Source organism: Eucyclogobius newberryi, unplaced genomic scaffold, assembly GCF_026437365.1.
Source record: "Eucyclogobius newberryi isolate DKJ021-1_F unplaced genomic scaffold, fEucNew1.0.hap1 SCAF_8, whole genome shotgun sequence".
Taxonomy (NCBI): Eukaryota; Metazoa; Chordata; class Actinopteri; order Gobiiformes; family Gobiidae; genus Eucyclogobius; species Eucyclogobius newberryi.
Window position 1 is genome coordinate 28,344,752 of NW_027316500.1, and position 23,607 is coordinate 28,368,358.

The 23,607-nt window shown below is 45.0% G+C and overlaps 2 protein-coding genes across 2 annotated transcripts in view; one reads left to right on the plus strand and one right to left on the minus strand.

The window, feature by feature from the left end:
* The window catches only part of LOC140351024 (serine/threonine-protein kinase 32C-like), a 238,271-nt gene extending 236,907 nt beyond the window's left edge, over positions 1 to 1,364 (minus strand). The window contains exon 1 of the mRNA XM_072436658.1: positions 1,253 to 1,364. Within this exon, the coding sequence (XP_072292759.1) occupies positions 1,253 to 1,334 (82 nt within the window). The 5' untranslated portion in view covers positions 1,335 to 1,364. The remainder of the gene's footprint in view (positions 1 to 1,252) is intronic.
* A 4,707-nt stretch (positions 1,365 to 6,071) lies between these two features.
* LOC140350808 (leucine-rich repeat-containing protein 27-like) lies at positions 6,072 to 23,116 on the plus strand. Its single transcript, XM_072436323.1, has 6 exons — positions 6,072 to 6,290; positions 8,949 to 9,079; positions 13,734 to 13,792; positions 14,366 to 14,518; positions 22,653 to 22,830; positions 23,062 to 23,116. The coding sequence occupies exons 1-6, from the start codon at positions 6,072 to 6,074 to the stop codon at positions 23,114 to 23,116; spliced, it is 795 nt and encodes a 264-aa protein (XP_072292424.1).
* The last annotated feature ends 491 nt before the right edge of the window (positions 23,117 to 23,607 follow it).

Genomic DNA, 23,607 nt, shown 5'->3' on the forward strand with positions numbered 1-23,607 from the left:
TCTCCCCATCATCATCTCCTCATCACCATCATCTCCTCATCACCATCTCCTCAACATCATCTCCTCATCATCATCTCCTCATCACCATCTCATCACCATCTCCTCATCACCATCATCTCCTCATCATCATCTCCTCATCACCATCTCCTCAACATCATCTCTTCATCATCATCTCATCATCATCTCCTCATCACCATCTCATCATCATCTCCTCATCATCATCTCCCCATCACCATCTCCTCATCACCATCATCTCCTCATCATCATCTCCTCATCACCATCTCCTCAACATCATCTCTTCATCATCATCTCCTCATCATCATCTCCTCATCACCATCTCATCATCATCTCCTCATCATCATCTCCCCATCACCATCTCCTCATCACCATCATCTCCTCATCATCATCTCCTCATCACCATCTCCTCAACATCATCTTTTCATCATCATCTCCTCATCACCATCTCCTCATCATCATCTCCTCATCACCATCTCCTCAACATCATCTCCTCATCATCATCTCCTCATCACCATCTCATCATCATCTCCTCATCATCATCTCCCCATCATCATCTCCTCATCACCATCATCTCCTCATCACCATCTCCTCAACATCATCTCCTCATCATCATCTCCTCATCACCATCTCATCATCATCTCCTCATCATCATCTCCCCATCATCATCTCCTCATCACCATCATCTCCCCATCATCATCTCCTCATCACCATCATCTCCTCAACATCATCTCTTCATCATCATCTCATCACCATCTCCTCAACATCATCTCTTCATCATCATCTCATCATCATCTCCTCATCACCATCTCATCATCATCTCCTCATCATCATCTCCTCATCATCATCTCCTCCTCATCATCATCTCATCATCATCACTTCATCATCATCACTTCTTCATCATCACTTCTTCATCATCACTTCATTCTTACTTTCTCCTGCCGCAAATTCGATTCAAACGATCAAAAAAACTTCTCTCCTTCCACCAACTCCTGGAGCGCCGTTTCCCCGTTACATTTGCGCATCTTCACACTCTCATCATCACCACGATCATCACCATCATCACTTACCATCATCACTTCATTCTGACTTCAACCAGCCGCAAATTCGATTAAAACAATCAAAAAAACTTCTCTCCTTCCACCAACTCCTGGAGCGCCGTTTCCCCGTTACATTTGCGCACCCGCCGCATCTTCACGCTCTCATCAGCACCACCATCAGCACCATCATCACTTACCATCCTCCTTCTCGTCGAAAACCGGTCTTTTTGAAGAACTATTGGCGCCCATCCTCTTCTTCCACTTGCCCCAGTGAAACATCGGTGCTCAGATTTCATTCCTCGCCGTTTTGCACAGAAAACTCCCGCCGCTGCTGCCGCTGCCGCTTCACGCGCAACTGTCAGAGTCAAGCGCGTGCATCTCGGGTCCCGTTATCCCGTTATTTCCCGTTATATTCCGGTATTGCCGCTGCCGCCGCTTCTCCTCCTCCTCCTGCAGAAAAGCCAAACAAAGCGCCCGACACACTTGAAAGTCTGTGCGAAACGCGGGGATGACGGGCGAACTTCGGGGCGACGTGATGTGACGTGACGTGGCGGCGGCGCGCGCGGAGTTTTGGGGCTAATCTGGGGAGCGGAGGCAGAAGAAGTGGTGGTCGGATGTGTCTCTCTCCCGAAAGCCCCCGACAGCCCCCGGAACGCGAGACTTATGTTTGGATGGTGCTCGGAGTGGAGCCGCGGTCAAGTTGCGCGGCGCGGGCGGAGGCGAGACAGGAAGCGCGCTTGCAAAATAAAAGATAAGATAAGCCTTTATTTGTCCACACAGAGGGGAAATGTCAATGTTACAACGCACAAGTAGATACAGAAGTGAGAGAATAGATGACTTATAGAAGACTTTAGGAAATAAGGAAGTAGTAAGTAACACTCTTATTTACACACTTATTTATAAAAGCAGTGTGTGTTATTCACTTACAGCCCGATGTGGCAATGACGGTGAAGGGGAACAATACGTTCAAATAGAAGAATAAAAATAACTGACTAACGAACTAAATAAAACAATTAAAAATAAATGAAATAAATAAATCAAATAGATCAAATAGATAAATGAAATAAATGAAATAAATGAAATAAATGAAATAAATTAAATAATAAATGAAATAAAATAAAAATAATCAACATTCAAAAAATAAATTTTAAAAAAACTTCCACAGACTGGCAGTCAACACATCCAGTCCTCCAGATGCATTTAACATAGCTTTCAGGCAAATTATTCTTTCCTAATTTGAATGATTTTGTGAGGACCTTTCCCCATTCAAAAGGTATAATATTTTGTCTTGAATTGTGCTATTGCTATAACATCTGTGCCAAATCCTTAAAACCAGGACGGAATCCTTGTGTCTGAAACCCATGAATAGACCATCGTCACATTCCCACTAAGTTAATTGTTCACATGTCACCTGCAAATGTGCAATAAAGTAGTCTAACTGTAGTGCATAGAAAACAATAGGCTTAAATGAACAACACCAATGTGAAATAAGAATAAACCAACATTAGTTAGTTTGTCGGTGTAGTCCTTCATTCATCCAGGAGTGTTCCATTGTAGAAAAAGGTTCAGTTGTAGTCATCTGGACTCAGTTTTAGAAAAATGTTGTTTAAATAAATGCACTGCAAACATGTTAAATGAAAGCCCTGATGTTTGCCTCAATAACATAGGCTACAACAACTTTATTAATTCTATTTGCTTCTATGAACATCACCAACACTCTCAATCACTCTGTAGTATCAATTTTCCACGCATTTTCTTTGACGTTTCGTGTTTAAAATCCTAACCGGAAGCCGCGTCGTTTCACCGCGTCACTTTGCGTTCGCGAGAGAAGTGTGACAGTTCGTGCTCCGCGGCTGTAGTTGGAGCAGAGAGTGTCGCGCGGACAAAAGAACAGTGGGACAAACACCGGGACCACGCGCCGCCACGGGCCACGACCCGCACCGTAACCGCACTTTGCCCCGTGCGCCCCCCGCGAGCTTTTTTGCACCGCCGCAGCGCCGCCGTGTCCCGTGTCCGGTCCGAACGCACGGGATGATTGTCTCATTAGGAAATGGATGGGTGGTGCCGGGATCACCGCGAGAGAGAGACACGCGGGATTTAACGCTTTGCCTTCAGCCTGCACAGATATGATGCACGGATATGATGCACAGATATGATGCACAGATATGATGCACGCGCTGCTGTTGCACAATGCATCACGTGACAGTCACTTCTATAGAAAAGCTGCATCACTGGACCCAACACAGGGCTTAACCTCAGCCGATGCATGCGCCTGTCACGTGGTCAAAGTTGTGAATTAAATAAGAAGGAGGTATTATTATTAACCGTGCATTATAAACACATGTGAACTGTGTTTGTTTGTTGTAGGTATCATGGGAATTTTAATGAATTACCGTGGCAGGTCATGTATATTTGTGTGTTAGTGTGACTTGTGGCATGACTTGTGGCAGGTTAAAGGGCCCATTTGTTTGGTGACACTGCACTTCTTTGGTCTGTGGAATACAGTACATAATTGCAATATGTTTAAAAAGTATGATTATGTATGAACTCCAGGAGCATTAACATTTGAGCCATGTATTTCAGAACAGTTTATACGGGTCCAAAGTAGGGTTTATTTTATTTATTTGTATTTTTTTAATTTGAATTATTTTATTTCATTTCATTTATTTATTTATTGTATTTTTATTATTGTTTTATTTTATTTATTATCATTTTTTATTATTTTTATTTATTTAGCATCAAAGCCTTTCAGGAGAGGGTCACAGATCTCATTTTGAGTTATCACAACATTTGACATTTTAAAAACGTAATTACAATATTTAGAAAAATAAATAAATCTAATGATGACTCAAATGCAAATAAATAGACATGTTACAAACTAAAACTTGTTTGATTTTTTTTACTCAAATGTACAATGATATAAACAATAACATTGCAAGAGGTGTAATACAAATGCAGTTACAAAATATACGTATAAAATAAATACAAAAATACATATTCTTCAGTTTACAGTTTAAACTCTTACAAACTAAAACCATTAGATCGTTTCACTGCGTCATCAGTTGCGCCGCGGCTCAGCCAATCGGAGAGCCTCCTTGGTGTTTTGACCCCGTCGTCATGGTTACCAGGCGAGGTTAGCAACTTAGCATGACTTTTCCGACGCTCCAACTCCGACACAACAAGTGACAGGATCGTGACACCGTAAGTTTGACACGTGAACACCTCGTGCGCAGTTGCACTTACATATTTGTTTTTGTACATTTGAACATTTACATTTACAGTTAGCCTAATATCAAACATATGGAGACGTAAGACGCTAACTACTAAACTCCGCGTGCATTCAAAAGTATTCTTGCACTATATTGATACATATAATTACCAGAAGTGGCTCAGTCGTTTATGAAGTTGTTCCATGTCTTTTTTCTTAACTTTTTTACATCGTCTTGACTTGACCGGCAACAAACATGGCGGGTTTCCATGGCAACAAACGTTTTTCTTTTTAAATTATGATTATGATTATTTTTTTATATTAACATAAAAAATTATATGTTGCTGTGTGTTTAAAAAAAAAAACGTTATTTACATTTTAGATCTAATTTTTGGGCTAAAAATAGAGGCTTAGTTTTGCTTCTAAAATTGTCCCAAATATTATTTTTGGTTCCCACAATTATATTGTGACCTGAATATCACGATTATTTACCTAAGCTAATAATTGTGACTTCAAACTAAAGATTGCTTAAGTAGAAGTAAAAGTATGGCATTATAAAACTACTGTGAGACGTACAAGTAAAAGTATGGCATTATAAAACTACTCTGAGACGTATGAGTAAAAGTATGGCATTATGCAATTATTAACCCTAACCCAGGATATTTCAGCTCATCCAAAGCAAAAATAAGAGTGATCAGTCGAGACCAAGTATCCTAAATCAAGCAGGTAAAGGGGTATCACGATATTAAATGTTGTGTTACAATTAATGTGAAGAAAAAAACACATCACGATTTAATGATTATTTAGACTGAGACCAAACAGTGAAATCTTACATTTCTTTAATTCCAATTGTCTGACATTGTCACTTTTCCTCAATTGTGGGACAACATTTTACTTTGTGAAAGACAAAATAAAGTTAAATGTGACAAAAACAGCCAGATAAAATAAGGTTCTTTATATTTTGGTAATTTTTTTGGGCTAAGATTTGAACAAAAAAAACTTCATTTTGCTTCAAATATTGTCACAATTATTATTTTTTTGGTTCTCACGATGATCAATTATCAGAATAATTGTGACATCCCTAGCAGGTATTCCCCAGTAATGTCCTAATCACACAACTTTTAACAAGTACCGTATTTTCCAGACTACAAGTCATAATAGAGAAGAAAAAAACATATATAAGTCGCACTGGAGTATAAGTCGCATTTTGAAGGAAATTTATATGATACAATCCAAGACCAAGAACAGATATTTGATCTTGAAATTACATTTAAAATAATAACAGATGAGAGAACATGGTGAATAGGTGTACGTATGCTAACGCTAACACCTTCAGCTACATGACGTATGCTAACGCTAACACCTTCAGCTACATGAGGCACAGACAGAACTGTGGTAAGTGTCTGGTATGTTAACGTAACATATGAACAGTTATTCAGATAACTATAGCATAAAGAACATGCTAACAAGTTTACCAAAGCATCAGTTTTACCCCAAATCACTAAATCCATTGAATTCTTCTTCCTCTGTGTCACTTCTAAACAACTCCACAAACTCCAGAGGAAGAGGAAGTGCAGATTCTTCTTCTGCGTCGCTTAGAGCCTAGAGCGCCCTCTTGTGGTTGTCAGTGTAAAAATAACAAATTATATCACATATAAGTCGCTCTGGAGTATAAGTCGCACCCCGGCCAAACTATGAAAAACTTAAAAGACTTATAGACCGGAAAATGCAGTATTTCTGTATTTGCCCTATTGAAGCTTGTCTTGTGTTTCTTCACTTGCCTAAACACCAGAGCCCACACTTCCGTCATGCTGTTCCCCGTGGAGGACGTGACCGACTCCGACCTGCAGCTCCGCCTCAGCATCGGGGACGACGCCGACAGACCGCCGACCCCCGACGGCTCCCGCGGTGACGACGAAGACGAGGCGAAGGAGATGTCGGCGCGTCGTCCTCCGGAGACGCTGACGCTGAGCCGGAACGCGCTGCGGGAAGTGTCGGGGAATCTTCTGAAGAACCGGGCGCTAAAGGTCGGTACCATCGTCGCTGCTCGCCGCTTCATTAACCCGCCCGCCGCCCGCCGCCCACACGGCCGCCTCATCGCATCACTGTCCGCTTCACATGAACTAATTGGGAACATCTTCTCTTCTGCCTCCGATATGAAAACTTTGAGAACTTTCATCGTGGCGAAAGGCTTTTTTTCCTCTCCAAACATAGTGCCAGTTTCAAACGAGTGAGCAATGTTCTTATTATATCTCCCACCTACTAAATTGATTATGTTTACCGTATTTTCTGGACTATAAGGCGCACCTTTTTTCATAGTTTGGCTGGGGGTGCGAATTATACCCCAGTGCGACCTATATGCGTTTTTTATTTCCCTATTGTGCATTTTTTGGTTGGTGCAACTTATACTCCGGAAAATACGGTAGTTAAGTCCTCGCGTGTCGCCTTTTTTGTCCTTGAATGAGTGACTAGTTCAAATAATATAGATGTAGAATGTTTATGCTTGTGTAGTGACAATACATAGCACAAAATTATACTGGGAAGCAAATCTACCCATAGTTTACGTCTAGTGATGCACCAATTCAGCTTCTTCAGTTCTAATATCCATATAAATTCTTAGAGCAGGGACTGAAAATAGCAAATATTTCTGAAACACAATTTGGCGATTACAAACTAACTGAGTAACTGAGTGTTACTTAACCTTCAAATGACAACAGAACCACTTCGTATATAGATGTTTAAACTTTACGATATGTTCTAGGGATGGTTCAATACAGGTTCTTCTTGCTTCTTCTTCTTCTTGCTTCTTCTTCTTCTTCTTCTTCTTCTTCTTCTTCTTCTTCTTCTTCTTCTTCTTCTTCTTCTTCTTCTTCTTCTTCTTCTTCTTCTTCTTCTTCTTCTTCTTCTTCTTCTTCTTCTTCTTCTTCTTCTTGCTTCTTCTTCTTCTTGCTTCTTCTTCTTCTTCTTCTTGCTTCTTCTTCTTCTTCTTCTTCTTCTTCTTCTTCTTCTGTGTTTTATGGCGGTTGGTCTCCATAAAGTGTTACATTACCGCCACCTTCTGTAGTCGTACGTCCTCAAAGTATGTGTTTTACGCTACACCGAGAAAGAGAGAGAAGAAAGTGCCTCCATATTTATGACTAGTTCCATTGTTCTATTGTTTACATGATTCTAAGTTATTTCAACCCAAAATATGCTAAAACTGTTCAGCTTTCGTTCCTCTCATAAGGCTTTTTGACACAATCGGGAAAAGGAAAAGCAGCTTGTTATTCCTGCTGCTTGTGTAACGTCCCATTGACCGCAGAGAGGCGGCGCCTGAGGGGGCTCCAGCGCCGGCAGGTCGGGGGTGACTTCTGCACTCCATTACAGCCGTGGCCTTCACGCCGACCTGCGGCTCGTGTTATTCCATCTCCCAACACCTCGAGAACCACTGCATTTAGTTACCGGACCACACGGGAGAGCGTTAGATATGTGCAAAGCTACAAATGTTGAACCGGTGTCAACAGTTTGCTGCATGTCATTCCCCAGTCTCATCCCGTCAAATAAAGGGCTAAAATACTGTTGAATCTCAAAATATGTGGGAAATCATACAACAAGGAAACATGTCTGCTTGGAAAAGTTTAAAATCTTATTTTATCTTATTTTGTCTGTTTTTGTGTCTGATTACCTATGTGTTTTTTAGATTTTATCCTACAGACGCGGGGTGCAATTAATGGTAATTTTGGGTTATTAATTTCCAAACAAATGTTGAATTAAGGTGATTGAAGGCTTCTAAAGAGAGAATATTGATGATTATAGTGAACTATTGTTGAAAATCAGACATTGTTTATATTCTTTTTGAACATTTTGATTTAATAATGCAGCTGTTTCGGTTCTAAAAATGATAATGATGATTAAAAATAGATGCATCACACTGTGCTTTACAAAGACATTATGACAATAAACACGTCACTCCCCCTAACAATAATGTCACTGGTCCTACACAGTTTAAAAAGACAACAGAGAGAAACATTAAGCAGTACTTTTTTCTTACATTTGAAGTGCCAATGACAGGGTTTTATTAGTTTCTAATTTTGACTTTATTTTGTGTGTTTGTACCTGTCGTACATATAAGTGATAATTTTACACCAATCAGGTGTAAAATTAACAACAGGTATTTGTGAAGAAAATGTTGAAAAAGTCTGTAGAAAATGACAGGAAGTGACATCACACCAGGGACACTCATTCCAGTCAATGTTTATGCATAATGTACACAAAGAAACAACTTTCTTGACTCTCTAAACAATAATTCAACAAAATAAAGTATATTTTGTATTCGTCAAATTAAAAAAAAAAAAAAATTCAATTCGTTTTTTCTCAGTGTTTGCTGGGTAATTTCCTAGAGTGATGTCGTTAATTACAAACAGGAAGTGAAATTACAAACCTAAAAAATGTGCAATTCTGGGAAAACATTTTTATAATTTTTAGCGAAATTCAAAATATATTTATCTCAACTGCATTTTAGTTCAATGAGTCGTCCGACCTGTAGGGGGCGCTTTAATATTGCTTGGTAAACTGATCGGTAAAAAGTTTAAAGTCGACTAGTCACAATTAGTCGCTTAATCGGTGCCGCTCTTCTACAACCACTTAAGTAGCTATAATACTGCTTCTCCCACACTTACATCTCGTTATGTCCTTTTGTTTCCCAGTATTTGTATCTGGAAGGTAACGAGCTGCGCAGTATTCCTCCGTCCCTGTTCACGGGATCGCCAAACCTGCTGTGGCTGGACCTGAGACACAACCAGATCCAGTCGGTCCCAACGGAAATCGGTCGTCACAGGTCGGTGTCCGGGTCACGAAATGCGCTCTACAAATATAGTTAGATTAAACGTAAGCCATTTTAAACTGCCTAATGTCTCGTTAATGTCCTTACGATTCCCACAGTTTGAGTCAAAACACGGGGAAATTACATCTAATTTAACTGGTAATAAAACGGAACAAATACAGCAAGGACAAATGACTTCTGACTTTACGTGCCTTTATCAACAATTAAACTTTCTTAAAAACTCTATTTACCGTTTTTTTTTTTTTTCATAGTGGGTGCCACTTATACTCCAGAGCGATTTATATGTGATATTATTCATTATTTTCACGCTGGCAACCGCATTTCACATGTTGATTATTTTCACATTGACAACCACAAGAGGGCGCTCTAGGCTCTAAGCGACGCAGAAGAAGAATCTGCACTTCCTCTACCTCTGGAGTTTGTGGAGTTGTTTAGAAGTGACACAGAGGAAGAAGAATTCAATGGATTTAGTGATTTGGGGTAAAACTGATGCTTTGCTAAACTTGTTAGCATGTTCTTTATGCTATAGTTATCTGAATAACTGTTCATATGTTACGTTAACATACCAGACACTTACCACAGTTCTGTCTGTGCCTCATGTAGCTGAAGCTGTTAGCGTTAGCATACGTCATGTAGCTGAAGGTGTTAGCGTTAGCATACGTACACCTATTCACCATGTTCTCTCATCTGTTATTATTTTAAACTGCATTTCAAGATGAAATGTCTGTTCTTGGTCTTGGATTTAATCAAATAAATGTCCCCAAAAATGCCACTTATACTCAAGTGCGACTTATAGTCCAGAAAATACGGTAACTTAAATGACCGGCGATACAAGGCTACAACCGACGGATAACGTTCGATTTAGATGTATTTATGCAGAACGACGTGCACGGTCCACTCAAATTCAGCCAATAACTCGCATTTTTCTATGAAGGCTGCAGATTATTTGCGAAGTGAAGCGTTTCAAATGTAAATAGCTGCTCTGGCCACTGGCAACGTTCCGCTGAATTGATTTTGTTTCTTGAATACCAAAACTCGGACTAACATCCGCGGTAACGTGTTTCAAGGCCACAGCAGATCCATTACGTGCCGGTTTATGCACAAACTCGCTGGGAGAGTTGAGAATGCGCTGTTGCCTGGTGAAACTAGTGTAAGACCCAGTGGTGCCTGCCAAACACGTCTCTGTGACCCAGATTTGGAAATGGTGCCACGGCTGACCGTCCGGCACGTTCAAACGCATGAATAAACCACTGAAAATGTGCTCATTCTTTTGGGTTCATGTGTGTTTTAGTTACTACTGTTTCATAGGATGTATTTCATTTTTTTCTCCGTTTCTCGTGTTCTCTCTGGTCTTCTGTTTTTGTTTTTCATTTTCTTTAACACTTTGAAAAATAAAAAAAAATCTTGATTAAAAAATATTTAAATAAGAAAAATGGAAATATGAGTGATTACAGCGATTGAATAAACAAATACAAAACGACAAGTAGAAATGTCACAATAATAACATGTGTTTTAGTTGCTATTGTTTCATTGGATGTCTTTTATTTTTCCTCTGTTACTCGTATTCTCTCTGGTCGTCTTCTGGTTTTGTTTTCAATTTTCTTTAACACTTTGAAAAGAAAAAAAAAATCTTAATTAAAAGACAAAAAGAAAGAAATATGAGTGATTACACTGAATGAATAAACAAATACAAAACGACAGGTAGGAATGTCACAATAAAACATTTTAGTGCGACGGTTATTAAGAGAAATAACATTATAACACGGTAAAATCTTTCATTCATTTGCAAGGCCAGAAAAAAATTCAAATCAGAGAAATGTGATCATCAAAATGACCTGGTGTTAGCTTATTGGTAGATTTTTAAGAGTAAACATTTTGAAGACAATTGACATGGTGGAACCCCAAAGCAGAGCTGACACTGAGGCAGGTTTAAGACTTTACAATGGGATGTTGCAGTGGAGGCAGCGAGCAGGTCGACATAATCCGGAGCACAGCAGGAGGCGCACGAGGAGCAGCAGGAAAGTATTAAAGTCCAAACATCAAGGGAAGTACAACAATGGCCGAGCTAAGGCAGCACTAGCGAGCGTCAGAGCGGCGGTGGGAAGACCGCTCTGACGTTCTGCAGGGGATTAAATGATCAGAGCTACGTTTCACTGACGACAGGTGAATATGGACCACTGCATCCAACAGATCAGTTTGTGGAGGCAGAACAACTTTCTCCAGCTGAACTCAGACAAGACTGAAGCCATCGTCTTTGTCCCACAGAAACAAAGAGAAAGTGTTAGCGTCACCTCCAGAGTCTCGCCCTAAAACCTACAAACCAAGTTAGAAATCTGGGGGTAATAATGGACTCAGACTTGAACTTTAACGCATCAAATCAATAACATCAGCAGCTTTTTATCATCTAAAAACATAGTCAAAATCCAATGTATAGAGTCTAAACCAGACTTGGAGAGACTTGTATAAGACTTCAAAACAGCTCTACTTGTGTATAAGTCTCTCCATGGCCTAGCACCAAAGTACATCTCGGACTCTTGAGGGACTTGACTTGCACTTTGTACAAATTGTGCTCTATAAATGAAATGTGATTGATTGAGTGTGGGTGTGTCTTGTCTGTAGCTCTGTGGGAGGCTGACCACGCCCCGCTGTCACGCCCCCGGCCACGCCCCCCTGTCACACACGCTCTGCTTTCGCTTTTGTCTGTGCCACATTAGTTGTTCCTTTTTTTGCATAATTGTCCCATGAAACACCTGTGACACGTGTGAACGATCAGAAATAACTCGGATTATTCATATCGAGAGGTGAGATCAAGTCCCAGGTACTTTGAGTTTCTAGTCCTTTCAAGTCATAATACCAAATTACAGAATACAGCTCAAAACACATCGAACTGTTTTCTGTAAAGAGACGACACAGGGCTTCAAGTCCAAGTCGAGTCCTGAGTCTTAAAATATTTGGTTTGAAGACTTGAGTCGAGTCCAAGTCATGACTTCCAAATCCACAATTCTGCTCATAATAATCAGAAAATGAACAGATGTTTGTGTTTATGTGAACATACTCGCTGCCACAGTGACAATCTTTATGAAATAAAACTTTTGGAACAATAAGGTTTTTGCAGTAGCCACTTGGAAGATTCAATTCAAATTACTACAACAGTGTGAAGCACTTATGTCTGTGAAAAGCGTGACACAAATAGTTTATTTAATGATTTTTTTACAAGTTACAACCGCCATCAAAAGTAACAACAACAATCTCCTGTCCACACTCAATCCAGTAGATGGCGGTAAATGCACCTTTCCAGTGGCTGCCAGCCGCCATTAAAAACAACAACAACCTACTTACTTACTTACCTACTTACCGTACTTATTTACTTACTTACTTACCTACTTACTTACCGTACTTACTCACTTATTACTTATTACTTACTTATTTTTGCCTCTTATATTATATGATGCTGATGATGATGCTGATGCTGATGATGATGATGATGATGATGATGATGATGATGATGATGATGATTATACCTCGCATCATATGCCTCGATCAAACACAACTATCTTTTACCCGAGTAATCTTGACACAGGGATATTCTGAAGCATCGTGATCTCATCCTACAGATTTGTGCTGCTCTGATAATGAGGCCACGGACGGCACGGACGGCACGGACGGCACGGCATTGGCTGAAGTAGAAAAATAACTGAAATGTGGGAATGTGGGCGGTTGGCTTGTGTTTCTGGTGTGAAATATCCAAAATCCAGTCACTGAGACATATTTCAGTTTGTCATTTCCAGTATCTCTGAGGAAAGCATCCAGCGCCAACAACATCTTTTATATTTGTCTGGAGGAAAGAAAGTAGTTTGGTCGTATCCACCTTGTTGTCGAACCTTCTGGGGTATTAATATCTAAATTGTATAAATATATTAACAATCTGGGCAGGCACTAAATGGGAAAAAGAGGGTCGCTTTGTTCTGGGGGATGAAGAGTGGGAAAGTATAAGTACATCTCACTGGAGAGCTACAAAGTCACATGTTTGGAGGGAATTCTGTTGGAAAAGTGTGTCTGGTTTCTTTATAAGCCCATGTCAAAGTGCACGTTACTCACAGGCAAGTGCAGACTGTTGGAGAGGGTGTGGCGGCAAGAGGCACATCAACAAAGCTTTACAGACAATTTATGACATCACCATCACAATGGATTTGAGAACCATGTATTTGGGCTTCAGAACTCCTGCCATGGATACAACCGGCAGTTATCTCTGGAACATTCTCCTGGCTGCAGCGAAAAGGCAATCACAAAAAAATGGATGACACAAAACACATCGACAATCGAGGACTGGACTGACGTTATAGTGGACATTCCACAAATGGAAAAAAATCACATCCGGACTCAATTTGAAAATGGACAAATTTTCGAAAATGGACAAATTTGAAAATGGACAAATTTGATTCAGTTTTTTTTATTTGTGGGATGTCTTTTGATGTATGTCCGTTTTTCTTCCTCTGGTCGTGTTTTGTTTGATTTTTTATGTTTGTTCCTTGTTCTTTTAAAAGTCAAAATTAAAAAATCTTGATTAAAAAAAAAAAAGGAAAGTATCTGCTGTGATTAAAGCATCCAAAAATGCCGCGTTCAGACCAAAACCTGTCTTGTTCTGCAGATGTTTAAGGACGTTGCTGCTGGAAGGGAATCCCATCACAGAGCTGCCTCCAGAACTCGGTAAGTTCTGTTTCTTTTATCGACACGAGGAATTGTACAAACTTAAAAATGCAAATCCCCCTTTTTTTTTATTTGTAAAACAGTGTCTCCATCAAACGAAACACTCGCAGAAGATTAGAGTGCAATTCAAATAATGTTGTGAATGTTGTTTTTAAGATGTCAAATTTGAATATGGAGTTGTTTCTAGTAAAAAAAAATTGACAAAATCAGCTGATCAAATATAAAAAATGAAAAACATTATGTCAAATAAAGGTTTAAGTTGATATTCTTGCACTTTTATGATTCATTTTACAGACATTCCACATTTGTCTGATAATTAAACCTCAACAAATAAGAAACCGTATTTTACGGACTATAAGTCGCACCTTTTTGTTTGGCCGGGGTGCGATTTATACTTATACTATGATGGTATTTGTTATTTTCACACTTGCAACCACATTTCATACTCCAGTGCAACTTATATGTTTCATTTTTTTGCTGGTGCGACTTATACTCTCGTCCAGATCAAAGCATTAAATCAGAAATAACACACACAAAAATCAAATTGACTCTAATATAACTTATCTCGTGCAGGTAACGTGCTGACCCTGAGCGGCCTGAACATCCGCGACTGCCCGCTCCGCTACCCTCCGCGCGGCGTCCTGCAGCGGGGAGTCTTCAGCATCCTGCAGTACCTGAGGGCCGCCTTAGCCCAGCGCCCCGTCAGCGCCCCCAAGAGCCTGCCAGGTGAATCCTCTTTCACTGCGCTCAGAGGTGCGCCTCCCTGAAAACATCTATCCAGTCATCTGCTTCCTTTGTCAGAGATAGGACGCCCCAAAAATAGCTCCTTTTTTTCTCCGGTACCCGTCCTCCGGTGTGACTTCTGTTCCCTTGGCAACAGCACATGTCACTCGGCTCGCTGCTCCGGCTCCGGGTTCGTAATATTTTTAGCCGTATGAGAAATGATCGATAACCCGAGCGCGAACCCAGCAGCAGCAGCCGCCGGGCGGTCGCCGACGGCAACCGGTTTGGAGGAAAAAGACATACAAAGCACCTATGTTATAATTAGTACAATTATGAAGTAACAGGCAAAAGTACTACACCGTTGACATTGTTCCCTGGGGCAGCTGAAGGGAAACGAGGCTGTCAATCCGCGCCATCGGCCCCTCTGACCACCACAATCATTCACACTCACACCAGAGTCATGCAATGAGGGGGAAGCGTCTTGCCTAAGGACACAACAGTTTCCTCTAGCGCCCCCCTGTGGCCTCTGGTGTCAGTATGGCCACAATACCACACGTTTTACAAATAAGCTTTTACAGTACAGAGTTCAGACGTTTAATGGCAACGGGCGAGAATCATTTCCTGATAGATAAAAATGTCTTAATTCAAATTACCGTATTTTCCGGACTATAAATTGCACCTTTTTTCATTGTTTTGGCCGGGGTGCTACATACTTATATTTATACTTATATACTTGTACTTATACTCCGGAGCGACTTATATGTGATATTATTTGTTATTTTCACACTTGCAACCACATTTCATACTCCAGTGCCCAAAAATAGCTAATTTTTTTCTTCTCTATTATGCATTTTTTGGCTGGTGCGACTTATACTCTGGAAAATACAGTAGCTTGGAAGTCAAAAATGTTGTCAAAGCCCCACCGTGTAGCATTGTAGTCAAAAAGTAGACAGCACTAAACGCCTTAAAACCTGCCTCTCCACAGACCTGACCAATAACTCCACGTCACATGTAATGATTAAAGGTGCATTATGTAACTTTTTGGTTGACCTGCTTGGTTGAACTGCTCACATCCTGACATATTCTGTGCTTTGGTAACACTTTGTAACTAACTGCACTTTTAGTCTTAATAAAGCAGGAACAAATACTTAGTAATGCATAAACATATGTTTTAACAGTGATTCAAGCTTAATAACTACTTAATTAATACTCTTGCCCTAACTCCTTAACCCAATCTTTTAAATTAGTCGTTTCTAAGCCTGAATAATGTCATTTAAAGCCTTTGTTCATGCTGAATAAAGGCTATTCAAAGTTTAGTTAGTTTATAAAGTGGTCCTTTTAACCGGTAGATATGACATTTTTGCAGTGCTGCCGGCCCTCGATCACATCATTTATCTGCCGTCACGCGGGGTTATTAACAACGACGGGCCTCACAGCTCCGCGGGTGGGAAAGCGCCTTTTATTGAATTGGCTCATATTGTAAATGTAGCTTTAATGGGATCTGCGTACACCTTCATTTACATAGTGCAGCGTCATCGACCCTTTTCAGCCGAGATAACGCGGGAGAGATTAGCCCCACAGGGTAAAGGTGGAGGAGGAGCGCTGCAATGTGTTCACTTTTTGTAAGCCTGAGAAACGCGAATGCGAGCGCAGCACAAATGCACCGGGCTGTTACCGGGATCAGCGCTGCTCATTCTGGGGACGTCTTTGGGCGTTTCACAAAGTGTTCAAAGTGATAATGACCGTGACGGAGACTCATGAGCGTTGATAATCACTGATCACTGTTTCTGTCACTGTTCAAAGACATAAACGTGTTGGGCAATCGGTGTTGCTTAATTTACAAGCTGTATATTCAGTTTTTCTGATTATAGAACGTGCTCTTCTCCATATACTGTATTTTCCGGAGTATAAGTCGCACCATCCAAAAAATGCATAATAGAGAAGACAAAAAACATATATAAGTCGCACTGGAGTATGAAATGCAAGTGTGAAAATAACAAATAATATCACATATAAGTCACTCCGGAGTAAAAGTATATAAGTATACATATAAGTATAAATAAAGTCGCACCCGGTCAAAACTATGAAAAAAAGGTTCAACTTATAGTCCAGAAAATACGGTAAACCACCTCGTGTTAAAGTGCCTATGACAGGTTTTTACGATTTTCTAATTTTGACTTTATTTGGTGTATTTATACCGGTTGTACATATAAATTATAGTTTTACACCGATCGAGCAGGTATTTGTGGAGAAAACGTTGAAAAATCTGTAGAAAAGGACAGGAAGTGACATCACACCAGGGCGACTCATTCCAGTCAAAATTTATGCAGAAATTACACAAAGAAACAACTTTTTTTGACGCTTTAAACATGAATTCAACAAGTCCCTCTCATATATTTTTATGTGTCAAACAAATCAAAAAGTGACTTTAAATGACTTTTTGCCCAGTGTTTGCTGGGTAATTTCCTAATGTGATGTCATCAATTACAAACAGGAAGTGAAATTATAAACCTAGAAAATGAGCTATTCTGGGCCTTTGCTAAATTAAAAATATATTTATCTTGATTGTACTTTAATTCAATGAGTCGTCCGACCTGTCAGAGGCACTTTAAAATCAAATTAGATAACAAGCTGATTAATTATGATTGCGATTAGATGTGCAATTTATCTTTTAAGAGCACATTTTGAACACAGCCAAGAGCATTCAAGTAAAAATTAATTAATCTCACCATATTTAGCTACATCTACTTTATATCTGCAATGTAATTAAAACTACATTTGATATTTGTGAGTACCAGTTATTGTCACCGTAAATGTTTTATTTGATCAAAATCTTGAACAGTACGTTTCATTTCACTCTGAGAACATGTTTCAAATGGCATTCATAACTCAGGAATCACATTATGACAAGTCACAAGAACAAAACAAAAGAAAACAAGGCGTGTCATTTACGGCGGCGGTTCTCGAGGATGACGAGGACGCCGTGGATGTTCAGGAAACCACTGCTGTGACGTAGACGCTCCCTCTGCCGTGACGTAGACGCTCCCTCTGCCGTGACGTAGACGCTCGCTCTGCTGTGACGTAGACGCTCCCTCTGCTGTGACGTAGACGCTCCCTCTGCTGTGACGTAGACGCTCCCTCTGCCGTGACGTAGACACTCCCTCTGCTGTGACATAGACGCTCCCTCTGCCGTGACGTAGACGCTCCCTCTGCCGTGACGTAGACGCTCCCTCTGCCGTGACGTAGACGCTCCCTCTGCCGTGACGTAGACGCTCCCTCTGCTGTGACGTAGACGCCCCCTCTGCCGTGACGTAGGCGCTCCCTCTGCTGTGACGTAGGCGCGCCCTCTGCCGTGACGTAGGCGCTCCCTCTGCCGTGACGTAGACGCTCCCTCTGCTGTGACATAGACGCGCCCTCTGCTGTGACGTTGCCGTGATGTAGACTCCCTCTGCCGTGACGTAGACGCTCCCTCTGCCGTGACGTAGACGCTCCCTCTGCTGTGACGTAGACGCTCCCTCTGCCGTGACGTAGACGCTCCCTCTGCCGTGACGTAGGCGCTCCCTCTGCCGTGACGTAGGCGCTCCCTCTGCCGTGACGTAGACGCTCCCTCTGCCGTGACGTAGACGCCGCCTCTGCCACGTAGACGCTCCCTCTGCTGTGACGTAGACGCTCCCTCTGCCGTGACGTAGACGCTTCCTCTGCCATGACGTAGACGCTCCCTCTGCTGTGACGTAGACGCCCCCTCTGCCGTGACGTAGACGCCGCCTCTGCCACGTAGACGCTCCCTCTGCCGTGACGTAGACGCTCCCTCTGCCGTGACGTAGACGCTCCCTCTGCCGTGACGTAGACGCTTCCTCTGCCGTGACGTAGACGCTCCCTCTGCTGTGACCTGTGACGTAGACGCTCCCTCTGCTGTGACGTAGACGCTCCCTCTGCTGTGACGTAGACGCTCCCTCTGCTGTGACGTAGACGTTTCCTCTGCCGTGACGTAGACGCTCCCTCTGCTGTGACGTAGACGCTCCCTCTGCTGTGACGTAGACGTTTCCTCTGCCGTGACGTAGACTCCCTTTGCTGTGACGTAGACGCTCCCTCTGCTGTGATGTAGACTCCCTCTGCCGTGACGTAGACGCTCCCTCTGCCGTGATGTAGACACTCCCTCTGCTGTGACGTAGACGGCCCCTCTGCCGTGACGTAGACGCTCCCTCTGCCGTGACGTAGATGCTCCCTCTGCTGTGACGTAGACGCTCCCTCTGCCGTGATGTAGACACTCCCTCTGCTGTGACATAGACGCTCCCTCTGCTGTGACGTTGCCGTGACGTAGACGCTCCCTCTGCCGTGACGTAGACGCTCCCTCTGCCGTGACGTAGACGCTCCCTCTGCTGTGACGTAGACTCCCTTTGCTGTGACGTAGACGCCGCCTCTGCCACGTAGACGCTCCCTCTGCTGTGACGTAGACGCTCCCTCTGCCGTGACGTAGACGCTCCCTCTGCTGTGACGTAGACGCTCCCTCTGCCGTGACGTAGACGCCGCCTCTGCCACGTAGACGCTCCCTCTGCTGTGACGTAGACGCTCCCTCTGCCGTGACGTAGACGCTCCCTCTGCTGTGACGTAGACGCTCCCTCTGCCGTGACGTAGACACTCCCTCTGCTGTGACATAGACGCTCCCTCTGCTGTGACGTTGCCGTGACGTAGACGCCCCCTCTGCCGTGACGTAGGCGCTCCCTCTGCTGTGATGTAGACTCCCTCTGCTGTGACGTAGACGCTCCCTCTGCTGTGACGTAGACGCCCCCTCTGCCGTGACGTAGGCGCTCCCTCTGCTGTGACGTAGGCGCGCCCTCTGCCGTGACGTAGGCGCTCCCTCTGCCGTGACGTAGACGCTCCCTCTGCCGTGACGTAGACACTCCCTCTGCTGTGACATAGACGCGCCCTCTGCTGTGACGTTGCCGTGATGTAGACTCCCTCTGCTGTGACGTAGACGCTCCCTCTGCCGTGACGTAGGCGCTCCCTCTGCCGTGACGTAGGCGCTCCCTCTGCCGTGACGTAGAGGCCCCCTCTGCCGTGACGTAGACGCCGCCTCTGCCACGTAGACGCTCCCTCTGCTGTGACGTAGACGCTCCCTCTGCCGTGACGTAGACGCTTCCTCTGCCATGACGTAGACGCTCCCTCTGCCGTGACGTAGACGCTTCCTCTGCCGTGACGTAGACGCTCCCTCTGCTGTGACCTGTGACGTAGACTCTCCCTCTGCTGTGATGTAGACTCCCTCTGCTGTGACGTAGACGCTCCCTCTGCTGTGACGTAGACGCTCCCTCTGCTGTGACGTAGACGTTTCCTCTGCCGTGACGTAGACTCCCTCTGCTGTGACGTAGACGCTCCCTCTGCTGTGACGTAGACTCCCTTTGCTGTGACGTAGACGCTCCCTCTGCCGTGACGTAGACGGCCCCTCTGCCGTGACGTAGACGCTCCCTCTGCCGTGACGTAGACGCTCCCTCTGCTGTGACGTAGACGCTCCCTCTGCCGTGACGTAGACACTCCCTCTGCTGTGACATAGACGCTCCCTCTGCTGTGACGTTGCCGTGACGTAGACGCCCCCTCTGCCGTGACGTAGGCGCTCCCTCTGCTGTGATGTAGACTCCCTCTGCCGTGACGTAGGCGCTCCCTCTGCTGTGATGTAGACTCCCTCTGCTGTGACGTAGACGCTCCCTCTGCTGTGACGTAGGCGCTCCCTCTGCTGTGATGTAGACTCCCTCTGCTGTGACGTAGACGCTCCTCTGCTGTGATGTAGACGCCCCCTCTGCCGTGACGTAGGCGCTCCCTCTGCTGTGACGTAGGCGCGCCCTCTGCCGTGACGTAGGCGCTCCCTCTGCCGTGACGTAGACGCTCCCTACGTAGGCGCTCCCTCTGCTGTGACGTAGGCGCGCCCTCTGCCGTGACGTAGGCGCTCCCTCTGCCGTGACGTAGACGCTCCCTCTGCCGTGACGTAGACGCCGCCTCTGCCACGTAGACGCTCCCTCTGCCGTGACGTAGACGCTCCCTCTGCCGTGACGTAGACGCTCCCTCTGCCGTGACGTAGACGCTCCCTCTGCCGTGACGTAGACGCTCCCTCTGCCGTGACGTAGACGCTCCCTCTGCCGTGACGTAGACGCTCCCTCTGCTGTGACGTAGACTCCCTCTGCTGTGACGTAGACGCTCCCTCTGCCGTGACGTAGACGCTCCCTCTGCCGTGACGTAGACGCCTCCTCTGCCACGTAGACGCTCCCTCTGCCGTGACGTAGACGCTCCCTCTGCCGTGACGTAGACGCTCCCTCTGCCGTGACGTAGACGCTCCCTCTGCCGTGACGTAGACGCTCCCTCTGCCGTGACGTAGACGCTCCCTCTGCCGTGACGTAGACGCCGCCTCTGCCACGTAGACGCTCCCTCTGCTGTGACGTAGACGCTCCCTCTGCTGTGACGTAGACGCTCCCTCTGCTGTGACGTAGACGTTTCCTCTGCCGTGACGTAGAGGCCCCCTCTGCCGTGACGTAGACGCCGCCTCTGCCACGTAGACGCTCCCTCTGCCGCGACGTAGACGCTCCCTCTGCCGTGACGTAGACGCTCCCTCTGCCGTGACGTAGACGCTCCCTCTGCTGTGACGTAGACTCCCTTTGCTGTGACGTAGACGCTCCCTCTGCCGTGACGTAGACGCTCCCTCTGCTGTGACGTAGACTCCCTTTGCTGTGACGTAGACGCCTCCTCTGCCACGTAGACGCTCCCTCTGCCGTGACGTAGACGCTCCCTCTGCCGTGACGTAGACGCTCCCTCTGCCGTGACGTAGACGCTCCCTCTGCCGTGACGTAGACGCTCCCTCTGCTGTGACGTAGACTCCCTTTGCTGTGACGTAGACGCTCCCTCTGCCGTGACGTAGACGCTCCCTCTGCCGTGACGTAGACGCCTCCTCTGCCACGTAGACGCTCCCTCTGCCGTGACGTAGACGCTCCCTCTGCTGTGACGTAGACTCCCTCTGCTGTGACGTAGACGCTCCCTCTGCCGTGACGTAGACGCTCCCTCTGCCGTGACGTAGACGCCTCCTCTGCCACGTAGACGCTCCCTCTGCCGTGACGTAGACGCTCCCTCTGCCGTGACGTAGACGCTCCCTCTGCCGTGACGTAGACGCTCCCTCTGCCGTGACGTAGACGCTCCCTCTGCCGTGACGTAGACGCTCCCTCTGCCGTGACGTAGACGCTCCCTCTGCCGTGACGTAGACGCCGCCTCTGCCACGTAGACGCTCCCTCTGCTGTGACGTAGACGCTCCCTCTGCTGTGACGTAGACGCTCCCTCTGCTGTGACGTAGACGTTTCCTCTGCCGTGACGTAGAGGCCCCCTCTGCCGTGACGTAGACGCCGCCTCTGCCACGTAGACGCTCCCTCTGCCGCGACGTAGACGCTCCCTCTGCCGTGACGTAGACGCTCCCTCTGCCGTGACGTAGACGCTCCCTCTGCTGTGACGTAGACTCCCTTTGCTGTGACGTAGACGCTCCCTCTGCCGTGACGTAGACGCTCCCTCTGCTGTGACGTAGACTCCCTTTGCTGTGACGTAGACGCCTCCTCTGCCACGTAGACGCTCCCTCTGCCGTGACGTAGACGCTCCCTCTGCCGTGACGTAGACGCTCCCTCTGCCGTGACGTAGACGCTCCCTCTGCCGTGACGTAGACGCTCCCTCTGCTGTGACGTAGACTCCCTTTGCTGTGACGTAGACGCTCCCTCTGCCGTGACGTAGACGCTCCCTCTGCCGTGACGTAGACGCCTCCTCTGCCACGTAGACGCTCCCTCTGCCGTGACGTAGACGCTCCCTCTGCCGTGACGTAGACGCTCCCTCTGCCGTGACGTAGACGCCTCCTCTGCCACGTAGACGCTCCCTCTGCCGTGACGTAGACGCTCCCTCTGCCGTGACGTAGACGCTCCCTCTGCCGTGACGTAGACGCTCCCTCTGCCGTGACGTAGACGCTCCCTCTGCCGTGACGTAGACGCTCCCTCTGCCGTGACGTAGACGCTCCCTCTGCCGTGACGTAGACGCTCCCTCTGCCGTGACGTAGACGCTCCCTCTGCCGTGACGTAGACGCTCCCTCTGCCGTGACGTAGACGCTCCCTCTTCTGTGACGTAGATCCCCCCGTGGTGGAGCGGCTGCAGCTGGAGCTGATGGAGTCGGGAGTGGACGAGGACGAGGAGGACGAGCTGGAGAGGTTCAGAGAGCTCAAACTCCAGATGAGTCTGATGGAGACGGCTGAACAGGAGAACGCCGCCAAACCAGGCCAAGCACGCGCCCCGCCCACACCGCAAAGGTCAGAACATAAAAGGGCACCGATATTATCATTATTTATCATTATTTTTCATTTATTATCATTACCCAATTATCGTGACATTTAAATCCACACTGCAAAGGTTAGAACACAAAAGAGCACTTATAGTAAACAGAACTGCAGTTAGCGGTACGTGTTAGCTTCGATTAGCCCTCACGTTTAGTATCATTAACCAATTATTTATACTCTAAAAAGCTGTCGTTCTAATTTTAGGCCAGACGTTTTAGTTTCACCCCTCAAGTTTATTTATAGCTCATGTGTTTATTGATTTTTTTACATAACTGCCAAGATGCTGTGCAAGGGCTATTTTAAGTGCAGTAGAAACAAAACACTAGAAGTAAAAATCACTGTGATAAAAATGTTGATGTAAATGACTATAACATAATGCGGTATGTCTTTGTGGAATAGAGTGCTTTCAACATCATATTACCGTATTTTCTGGAGTATAAGTCCTCAAAAAATGCTTAATAGAGAAGAAAAAAAACATATATAAGTCGCACTGGAGCATAAGTTGGGTAAATTTATTTGATAAAATCCAAGACCAAGAACAGACATTTCATCTTGAAATGCAGTTTAAAATAATAACAGATTAGAGAACATGGTGAATAGGTGTACGTATGCTAACGCTAACACCTTCAGCTACATGAGGCACAGACAGAACTGTGGTAAGTGTCTGGTATGTTAACGTAACATATGAACAGTTATTCAGATAACTATAGCATAAAGAACATGCTAACAAGTTTACCAAAGCATCAGTTT

Excerpts from the sequence above, each read along its gene's own strand:
- LOC140350808 (XM_072436323.1), top strand. The coding sequence starts at position 6,072 with ATGCTGTTCCCCGTGGAGGACGTGACCGACTCCGACCTGCAGCTCCGC. Across the intron at positions 9,080-13,733 it reads ACGGAAATCGGTCGTCACAG|ATGTTTAAGGACGTTGCTGC; the intron begins GTCGGTGTCCGG and ends CTTGTTCTGCAG. Across the intron at positions 13,793-14,365 it reads AGAGCTGCCTCCAGAACTCG|GTAACGTGCTGACCCTGAGC; the intron begins GTAAGTTCTGTT and ends TATCTCGTGCAG.